This window comes from Macrobrachium nipponense, chromosome 31 (genome assembly GCF_015104395.2).
Source record: "Macrobrachium nipponense isolate FS-2020 chromosome 31, ASM1510439v2, whole genome shotgun sequence".
Classification (NCBI taxonomy): domain Eukaryota; kingdom Metazoa; phylum Arthropoda; class Malacostraca; order Decapoda; family Palaemonidae; genus Macrobrachium; species Macrobrachium nipponense.
In genome coordinates, this window is record NC_061093.1 from 43,945,707 (window position 1) to 43,957,765 (window position 12,059).

Sequence of the window (12,059 nt, forward strand, 5' to 3'; positions counted from 1 at the left end):
TAGGTAATCTATATTTTTAAAACTATGATAAACTTATAGTAATTGAAAGCCACCACAGAGTCCAGACCTTAGCTTATGAAAGGCCCTGCTGGGGCCTAACTAAATTAGCATAGCTTGGCTTGGAGAAGTCCAATTTACAAAATGCACATGTTACTAAAGTGCCAAAATGAGTACATTCTGAATTTATCAAATTTGTTTAGTTAAAAAGAAGTACGTGGCCATGAGAGTTCATTTCAAGTAATGAAGTCACTGGAAGAGATTTCCTATCTTGGTTTACATGAACTATGAGGCTCCAATTGTGCTTTGGGTGTGTAACTGTTACAATGGTAACCAATGCTAGGGGAAACTGTCATTTTTTTCGTCTGTACTCATACAACTGCATTCACATCTTCAACATGGTAAATGTGATGCTGTAGTTACAGGCTACAGATTGTGATCTGTGTTAAGAAAATTAGAATAAGATCCATGCACAGGATGACTATAATAAGATGGATTTATTGGTGTTTAAACTGACTGATGAAGTAATATTAATCTTCAGAAAAAATCCTGTCATAGTCAAAAAAGAGGTTACATATTTAAAATGAGGTTACATAATAGATCAGGGCCTAGTTTCTAGTTGGACTTGGGCATGTAAATGGTTAAATCCCTATTTAAAATTTGTAGGAATACAGTACCTTAAACAAAATCACAAATAATTAAAAATTCATGAAATGAAGGATCACTAGTTGACATAAGCAGTATTTAAGGTACAGCTCTAGAAAACATATCTTCAACTTGTGGTATGGGCACAAAAGGACTCCAGTTCCAATCAAAGCACGATTTTAAATACATATACACATAGAATGCATTGTACATACACACTGATATACATGCATACACTGGCACACACAAAGCTAAACAAAACATATACAGAAAATAATGTTTTGCTCGATTAAATTAACACCTGATAACTTGATCGTTTATGGCCGAGATTTTTAAAACTTATTAGCATCTGTATAGTATCTAGTAATACTATACCAGTTTATTTCAAAATTCTTTTCTTTAAGTGATAATGAAACTAAATTAACAATATGCACTAAATCTAGATTAGTATCAGTCAAAAAAATTTTTTCAAAACAAAGCTTTTCATGTAACTGCACTTTTCTTCAGAAGGGATTGCAGCAAAAATTGCATATTTACAAAAATTTTTATGAAATTTCAAAGAATAGTTTCCCTCCACTTGAGTCACACTCAGACCATCCAGTTACTCTTGTTGCTGTCTTTGTAGATGTTTGTAATTATTGTTATTGTTGCTAGTTTGGCGAACAAATGTAATCACAACCCTGCAAGAAATACTCCTGTTCCAAGTTCACTTATTATTTATATAATAATTAAGTACTGTATATATAAAAATATCAGAGTATTACATTAATTTGTTATACCATAATGACTTGTGAACCATCTCAAGACCACGAAACAAGGATTTTGAACGTAATTTACTCAGTGCTTTGTAAAGAATTCGGGAAAAAAACATCATCCCGGCCCAAAGTTGTCATAGGTCACTTGTGGATCAACAACCATTTAGTCATGCTGAAAGTCTTATCATTTGAAGGTCAGTATTTCTTGATTTTGGATAATATTGCCACTTTACTGGTAAATCATTATGACCTAGAAATTTCAAATAAGGTCCATTTACTAATGGCATAATCATCTTGCTGCTAATCAGTTTCACTACAGTAGTTACAATGTCAACACTTTAGTCTTATTCACTAGCCTTAAACCTGTATAACTAAAGAACTTTTAATATCATCCAACAAAAATTAACAGTGGCACAATTCACATCAGAATTAATCTGAATAAAAAGTTAAAAAATGATACACCTAGAATTTTTTTCGTAAAGATCTATCATCAAATGGACCCGAAACTTTTCCTTCCATTATTACACTGACAGAGAAAAAACCAAGGGAAGAATCTGACATTTTCCGCGTAGCTTTACCACCCTTTATAAATAAAGACCATTAATGTGGGATTACATTGGCGTAATCAGTGCAGTCCCCTTACATTAAGACTGGCATCCCCAAAATTGTAAAATATCTTGACAAATTTGTCAAAAAAATCATATATTATATAATATTATATATATATATATATATATATATATATATATATATATATATATATATATATTCTCGTTAAGTTTGAATACACAAAAAAGTAACATTCAAGGAAGGTCAAAAATTAAGGCCTTTCCATGACGAAGTCATGTTCACCACTAAACCTAATCAGGATCCATTCAGCTTCACTTCAAGTGTTAGAATTATTTGAGTACTACAGTACCAAGAACATTCAAATTCAGTTAGAACAATGACCAATACAGTTTGTGCACAAACCAGTACCCTTTAAGATGCATCTATTGCACAAAAAAAGTATCCTTAAGGTATATTTTTTCCTAATAGACTAGTTATTTCATATTTTGCTTTTGAATTGTTTACAAATATAAATGCAATATTACTTCACATCTTCATTACCGCTGCCATTTTTTGTTTTATTGTAAAACTTACAATAATCAACAATGTACATTTTAAAGAGTACTAAACCAAAAATCAAGTAATAATGAATGATCAGAGTCATTTTGATTGCTATTCTTCTTTAATAGTAATTTATTATTGTTTTTAAATTGTTCGTCAAAGTCTTACATTTTGCTGCAAAACAAAAATATAATTTATAACCTATATCTAAGTTAGAGTAATTCTATAAATGATGCATGGGTAAGCCAGTCAGTTACAAAAGTGACCCCCTATATTTCAATATTTTCTGTAAAAAACATTACTTCTCAATTAGATATTATTCATGATTTATTATAAAACTGGGCAGTGAAGTTATCATTTAGCAGATACATCATAATGCTGGTAATAGTTTATGAAAATAACGCTGTCATGACATCACAGGAAAACAGAAAAGCATTGCTGATTTAACAAAAATAACAATAAGCTTGTGACCTGGAGCCAAAATTTGTGAAGAAAACTTGAGAGGTACGTATGATTACCTCCAGACATGAATACCAACTATAAATCATATATATCAACATTTTGTCAGGTATGCATGAAAGGAAAGGAAAGGAGGAAGGAGAGAGAATTATTACAGAAGGTATTTCATATATTGTAATGCACAGTAAGTCAGTTCACAAATTACAGCATACTGTTGTAAATTCGTCTGCACGAGATACCCTTCAGCAACTCAATAAACGTAAATTAATATTTCGCAAATAAGATAAAATCTTCCACTAAATAGTTCCTCAGTATAACAGATACACATGCTTGCCATTAATAATAACAACACCAACTACCTATGAGCTCGAACCATAGTGTGATTTTTCAGTCGCACTTATGGTACCTTTAAGTTGTGATAAAATTATCGATCCAATGAACAGTTACAGGATCATCTTCTGTAATTCAGTTGCTGGTTACAGTCTGACATCTATCTGGACCCATGTCATTATCAGCATCATTTCCTTGGTAATATCATGTTGTGATTCATTTTTTTGGGATGCCAACTTTATGAGGAATAATATTTAATTTGTTTTGCCTATTAATAATACCACCACCATCATTATTATGATTTTCTATCTACTTTTAGAGCCAAACTACAGGTCAAAGTGTGTTATGCCTATGGAAACAAATTCTTACATTGTGATTAGTATCTTACGTTGAAAATCGCTTAAACGTGCAGGAACACTTGCTATAAAGTGACAAAAAGGTTTGACTAAAAAATGGACAAGAAATTTGTCAAGAGTCTGATCTACTGCAGAGGAAAACCAGTAAGGATGTTGTGCTAAGTAAGTACTGATGTATAATAAGAAGAGACTAGAGATAAGAAAAGCTCCACATAGCTGTTGTAATTACTGTCATAGCGAGGTCATGAATGGCAATCATCAGGAGAGGAGAGTGCTATACACTGGTATATACTCTAAGAGGATTTAAGGGAATTTTGGGAAAGGTCATTAGGACTTACTAGGGGCGGCGTTCAAGAGGAGTGGGGCGTCCTCTTTACCATGGGGCCCCGGAGAGGAACACCTGGACGTGGACCTTGACTCTCGTCCTCCAACACCCAACGCTGAGGTCATACTCGAAAGGGCTCCTGAGGGACATTAAGACCTCATTGTGGGCGCAGGGGAAGGGAGGTTAGGCAAAGGGTTACACAAAGGATTGGATTTTATTGTTCAAGGTTGACATCACTAATGATGGGCAGATTGACCTTTGACTATCATGGATCTTTGTTGGTTTCGAGAAGTATGAGCATCACCAAAATTCCACTTGTCATTTCTACTGATAATAGAGGTGTAGGTATTTACATACATACACACACATATATAGTATATATATTATATATATATATATATATATATATATATATATATATATATATATAATAAGTGATAATAGCACGAATCCCATTTATCGGAACTGATAACCAGGATCAGCGCCGCTGTTAAGTGGGTATTGGTGCTGATAACCAGTAGTCAGGGCCAGTAACCAGGGATCGGCGCATATCAGCGCCAAAAATCCAGTTATTATTGTTGCTAGACAAATGCCATAAACCAGATCGCCAATAACCTGGGAGTTGCCTGTATATATATATATATATATATATATATATATATATATATATATATATATATATATATATATATATATATATACATATATAGGCACTCCCAGGTTATCAGTGATGTGGTTTTACGGTGTGCTTGTCTAGGAACAATGATAACTGGAATTTTGGTGCTGTTATGTGCCGATCCCTGGTTATCAGCACCAATACAATAGCCACTTAACAGCACCACTGATCCCAGGTTATCAGTGCCGATAAATGGGAACAGCTTTATTATCGCTGATTTTCGGTTATTGGCGATTTTCACTTATCACACTGTCTGGAATGGAATCCCCACCGATAAGCGGAAACTGCCTGTATGTATATATAAATATATATATATATATATATATATATATATATATATATATATATGTGTGTGTGTGTGTGTGTGTGTGTGTGTGTGTATGTATATGTGTATATATATATATATATATGTATGTATGTATGTATGTATGTATATATATATATATATATATATATATATATATATATATATATGTGTGTGTGTGTACATGTATATGTGCGTGTAAATATATACTGTATTATATATATATGTATATATATATATATATATATGTGTTGTGTGTGTGTGTGTGGTGTGTGTGTGTGTGTGTGTGTGTGTGTGTGTGTAATATACATAACTCTATATCAAGAGAAAATGACTTATTACTTTGGAATTAAGATCCAAAATAGGCTATCTTTGCCTCTTTTTAGTGACTTCAGGGATAAAAACTGTTCAAATATTTATAACTACACAAAGGGATATCAATTTGGCTTTAAAATCAAGCAAGGGCTGCAGCCTTAATGAGTAAATATTGAAAGTCAATTTTTCACTGAGGATAAAAATCTACTAATTCCTGCACTGAAAAAGTCTATCTAATATTTCAGATAAAAATCAGCAAATTACGAAATATGATTTGACAAGAAAGGGAATGCAAGTGTATGAGAACTGAAGTCGATCAAGTCACTCATCAAAAATATTAATTACAGGACACTCCTTTGTAAAATACTTAGGTGAAAAGAATAGTGTCCCCAAAAAATTATTCTTTGATCCTAAAAAATGTTGACCTAAAAATGAACATGGGAAATATGGAATGAACAAATAACAAGATACCTGAGAGCGCGCAAAAGGGCCATTACAAATCTTAATTGTACTTACATAGAGCCTAAGTGCATTATAAAGCCTTTTCAAGTTACAATGAAGCAATTTCTCATGATGCTGGTCTTTGCAAAATATTCATGCAATTCATGGCTAAATTCTCCATGCTGCATGCATCAGATATTACTTGTCGCCTGCCAAATCTGAACCTAAACCCAAATTTCTTCAAGTAAACAATGATTACTATTATCGACAAGGAATATTTTTAGAAAGATGAAAATACCAAAATGACTGAAACAAGAACTGAAGAGAATAAACATAAAATATTCTTACCCTCAGTTGTAAAGTTGTAAAAATTGAAATGGAGTCTTTTCTTGCTTTTCACTTTATACACCTACCGCTCAAATTTTAAACTACTTGCACAACAAGTTTGCATTAGAATCCTACTATATATATATATATATATATATATATATATATATATATATATATATATATATATATATATATTGATATAATCGGGTTTTAACCCAAAATTTTGAGTAAATTTTGCATCAGAGCTTGAACAAAAAACCGGAATCCGACCCAATGAACCAAATGATTTTTGTAAACAAAAGTACTTCAGTCAATTGCCGCTAGTTGGCATTGTTGGCTTGTTGTTTAGAGCCAGCTCACTCTGCTGCTATTGTTTTGACTGCATAAATGCTTGTACAGGGATATTTCCTTAGTTTTTATGGTTTTCTGTACTGTATTTTGATTCAATCATGGGTCCCAAGACAGCCACTGCAGGCAAGCAAAAGAGGAAAATGGTAAGAACCACAACTGAACTTAAGCAAGAGATTATTCAAAACTTTGGAAGAGGTAGTTGTGTGACTGATTTAGCATCTTATTTTTAATATTTTTTTTTAGTTTACTGTAATAATTAGGCTTGTTTTTCAATGTTTTATTATTATCAATAAGTTTTGTGCCTACCCAGTACAGTACATATACACCTTGCCTAGCCTATGGCGCTCAGTCAACCATCGGTTACGAGGCTGCATTGTATGTAGGCGAGTTATTTTGATACAGTATCCATTCAAGAATAAAAAAAGGAAGTCTAATATGATTTTTTTTATCTCTGAACTTATCTAATTGTAATTTAATTGTAATGTTTTGCATAAAAAGGTTAGGTTAGGGTAATAACAGCTGGTCAAGAATGGACTAATGCATTTCCAGTTACTCCTCATCGAAAAAATTTATTCAGATCTCAACTGAATTGCAACTCAACGCTTTTGGAATGGATTAGCGTAGATGTCTAGGGTTCTACTGTGTGTGTCTGTGTGTATATATATGCATGCATCTATACATACATAAAACACACGGATATGTATGTTTATATGTGTGTGTGTGTACGCATATATACTATATATATATATATATATATATATATATATATATATATATATATATATATATATATATATATATATATATATATATATATATAAAGGCAGTCCCCGGTTATCGGCGGACATGGTTATTGGTGATCCAGTTTTATGGGGCTTGTCTAGCGCAATAAAATCCTCGATTTATGGCACAATAACAGGCCGAGTTCTGGTTATCAGCATCATAAGGCCTTACGGTGCCCCAGCATACCTAATAGAGGTGCCATAATGGTGCTTATGGCTCTAATCATGTGGTTATCAGCGCCATATGTGCCGTTATGGCACCATAAATTGCTGCATTTTGGTTAATGGCATTTTTCGCTCATCAGCACCCACTCATGAACGGAACCCCCACCGATAACTGAGGACTGCCTGTAAAAATATATATATATATAATACATATATATATATATATATATATATATATATATATATATATATTTATACACACACACACATATGTATATATATATATATATATATATATATATATATATATAATATACACATATATAATATATATATATATATATATATATATATATATATATATATATATATATATATAGTATATATATATATACACACATATATAATACATATATATATATATATATATATATATATATATATATATATACACATATATAATACATATATATATATATATATATATATATATATATATATATACATATATATATATATATATATATAATAATGAATGGCATTGTCGATTCTAGAAAGACAGATCTTTAATAGAAAGAGTATGGCCAGCAGAAACTTGTCTATGCGTCTGTACCGGTGAGTTCTCATTTCGCTATTTTTTGCTTTGTGTTCACCTTTATATATTTTATTCCCCTTTCGTAACCATATACAGAAATTTTTGCCTGTTAGGATTAATGTTCAATATTTTCCTCCTGTCTTTAGTAATAATGTAATTTTCTTAGTTGTTCATGTGTGGTTTTTATGTTTTTAAGTGTTTTGTTTATTTATTTTTTCTCTTTCTCCTGAAAGTGTCATCATGCTTAGTAGCTTTGCTCTTTACTGTTAATCTCTTATTTAATTAGTTACCATTTCGCTTTTATATTAAATTCAAACTTCACTGATGTATTGATAATTAATCTATACAATTTTTTAAAAAGTATCATTTACTACTGTGCCCCATTTTAGTCTGATTTAATGTATAGAATTTTAATTTTTTCCCTGTTTTTAACCCTGAAGATGGGATTTGTATCCTGAAACGTAGGCGTTGGATAGAAATAGATAGAAATAAAGTTTTAACAGAAAAATGCTGAAATTTCTGCTGGCCATACTCTTTCTATTATATATATATATATATATATATATATATATATATATATATATATATATAATATCTATATATATATATATATCACATGGTAAATTTTCTATTTTTTCCGGAAACTAAAAATTGAGAAATACTTTACCACATTTGGTAAATTTGATGCTGCTGCAGAATAACTTATATATGTATACAACACATTATTTAGAGATGTCCATAATATTATAGTGAAATCCTTACATATTTACTACTAAAAATACAAAAAACATTGTCCTGGTGCACTGACATGTGATAACAATACAAGATATGGAATATAAATGAAGAAAATGTAGGTGCGTTCCAATAGAACCATGACACTATATATAAAGGATGTGATCATAAGTGACTGAAAAAAAATGTAAATGCTGTTGAAAGAAAATACTATCTCCAAGGACGTGTCAGGCTATGACAACCAAGACTAGAAGTGAATGCGCACATACGAGAAACATGAGAATAATGGTAATGGAATATTTGGAACACTGGTTATAGGTAACTGAGAACCTTCATGAATATGGCAATGTAATTTGAGATATACTGGCTATGAATGAGTTAGAATATGATCTGTAAACACTGGCCATCATAGATCATTTCTCACTCAGGTGGAACCGTTGCAGTACATTATGCTGAAAAACACATTCTCATTGACTACTGTTAAGTTTTATTCTGATACAGAATCCTGATATTTCATTACCATATTTGTTCAACTCTTCTAACAAATAAATATTTTTGGTATCTTTACAAATCAGATCTTAGGGGAAAAAACACTTTTGTGAAAAATCCACAGGTCACTTCCAGAAAGGGAGCTATGATCCCATTAAAAGTATTGTTTAAACAGCACTGCTGCTCTTTTGATTATTACTTGTTTCTATTAGCTCGCTTAGCTTTATTTACCTTTACCCGATGCTTTTTCTGCACTATAGGTGCGTTTCAATGACATACGGATATTTTAGATTAAAGCAGTTTTACCATTTGTTAATTCATAATCTATATTTTTAGATTTTTATGTACAATTAATTTTCATTAATTAATGTCGACGGGGAAACCAAATCAGGTGAATCATTCAATTACAGACAGCACTGTTTCAAACGCACCCACAACACTGTTGAATAACGAGACAAAAGTTTACCGATGATTAGCTTGGTTTAAATTGCAAATGAAAGAGTAGTTAATCACTGTCTTCCTTGGTCTGAACGCAACGATGACACTGCAAAAAAACAAATTATTTTCCATCTAAAGGGGACAATACGTATCCACAACTAGGCATGATAAACCTCTGGCCCTGTGACCTGACATTACTTCAGTTTTCTCCTTTATCCTGTCATTCTCAGCAGACACACATCCCATATATTTTATGGCGTGAAGAGCAAAATAAAAATTGTATACACACATTTAAGCACACACACATAAGTGCTTGTTTATGTATAGAAAGAAAGAATGTCATGTCTGTGGAATTTCTAAGTAATAGGGTGATGTAGATAAACTTTATTACTCTTAACAGCATTGTAGCACCATAATCATATACACAAATATGTACTAATATTGACATAAAGCTGATATGATAATACTGATAAGTGAGTACTTACTGCTTCAATTTTTGCATGCCTGAACATTATGAGCAAAGAGTATTTTTATTTGCTTATGGTGAAGACTTTAATCTTCAAGTAATAAGCCAACTGCCATTATATTTGTTAATTTTGCTCAGATAATTTATCTACTTTCTAATCATAACAAAAACACTTATAAATGGTCATGAACTAGACTAGTCTAATTTCCGTCTTTTTGTCATTCCTCAACTGTGAAATCAGATGAAAGGCAATGCAATACTAATCTAGTGAAAAAGGCAAAGTCCAGACAAGAAACTTATAAAGCAAAGCCATCTCGAATTACTAATGCAAACAAAATACTAATATGAGAGAGAGAGAGAGAGAGAGAGAGAGAGAGAGAGAGAGAGAGAGAGAGAGAGAGAGAGAGAGAGAGAGAGAGAATGGCCGTTTCTTTCAATGATTCAATTCACCTTATAAATTTAAATAAAAAAAGTTGTAGTATAGGTTTTGTATCACGTTCCTGATTTCATTATCTATGTCGAACTACTCCAATAACAACCCACAGCCACATGCATTACTTTTATTTAGGTAACCTGCATAAAACACTGGAAAATATCAATGCTCATTCAATGAGCTGTATTCTTAGCCATGTTTATATGGAACTTTTCTTTCTTAATTATCTAATAGTAGCCTTGATATTAACTGTACGTATAACCATCTACCAAAATCTAGGAAAACATGACCAATAAGAGACTGCAGTATGAAAACCCAAAGAAAAATAGTATAAAAATACTGTATTTGTGAATGCAGATTAATAATATAATTGTTGGTTTATTAATATATTTATTAAGATTTCTTGACCATGTTTTTGATATCTTGAGTCAATCAATCCCCACTGGTTTACTTATAAAAATTTCCTATAATACTTAGAAACTGCAGTTCAACCACAAAGGATGCCTTCAAAAAAGATTAAGAATGACTTACTAGGTTCAGCAAAATCTCATCTTTCTGTGTTCGCAGGGCATAGTAATTTTCATCTTTCAGTGTTTTCAAGGTTCTTCCTGCCTTGTAAACAGAGAACATATTGCAGCACAAATTTTTAAGGAATTTATGGCTACAATAGCTCTTAATTTTTTTTGCCTCTTTGCTAATTCCTGTAATTTTCCTTTTATTAGCAAATGTTCACTCATCAACCAGTACTTTCGAGAAAAAGCATCTTACTCTTATTTTTCAAAACGCTATCCAACTGCTTTAGTCTTACTTCCACTTCAGTATGGAAAATTTTAGTTGATTTTCACTTTCTAGGACAACTTTAATCCAACTCTTCTTTTGGATCAGTAATACGGCTTCTGCACGACAATATCAAGAGAAACCTTTCTTGTAGTGCATACTGATTTTCTTCTCTCATACAAAGCTTTAAAGGAGCTTTTATGCCCACTAATAGTATTTCTGAGACATTCTGCAAGGTCTAACATAGAGTTTTACATGCTGACTTTGAATTCAAGACTTATATTTTAAACCCATTACTAATACTACTTTGAACTACATAGTGTATTGTTGAGAAAATAACATGTACTTCTTTCGTCCTTCTTGTAGGTGCTTAATGAGTGGTATGAGCTCCACATATAGTAATTCATTACAAACTTATTTAACATTGCATGTCTTACTTTGTCCGCTGTTATCCTCTGCCTATATTTGTTAATCCCAAATGGATTTTTCTCCATTGCTGACCTTCAGTGAGTATATTTTTGTTTCCTAATCCAGGTCTTAATGGTCTTTGTTTAAAATATATTTCGTCACCTTGTGTTTGTCGATATTTTGGGTGTGGAATTAAATGTCTTGGAGAGGTCATAAAATTCAGATTACTACTTGGATTACAATGTCAAGTGATTAAATTTTATGCTAATTAATTTCTTCATCCCCATAACTACAACTTTATACTGTTCGTATCTGTTCCCGATAGTATAATTTTTCTTTAACACTAGTTGGACTCACTGCCTCTTTCTTTATTATCATTT

At 31.6% G+C, this 12,059-nt stretch overlaps 1 protein-coding gene across 3 annotated transcripts in view; it reads right to left on the minus strand.

Annotated features, from left to right (window-relative positions):
- Positions 1-12,059, minus strand: part of LOC135206936 (potassium voltage-gated channel subfamily H member 2-like) — a 1,544,997-nt gene that overhangs the window by 81,327 nt on the left and 1,451,611 nt on the right. For all 3 annotated transcript variants that reach the window (XM_064238441.1, XM_064238442.1, XM_064238443.1), the window contains one exon: positions 3,991-4,116. In XM_064238441.1, coding sequence (XP_064094511.1) covers positions 3,991-4,116 — 126 coding nt within the window. The remainder of the gene's footprint in view (positions 1-3,990; positions 4,117-12,059) is intronic.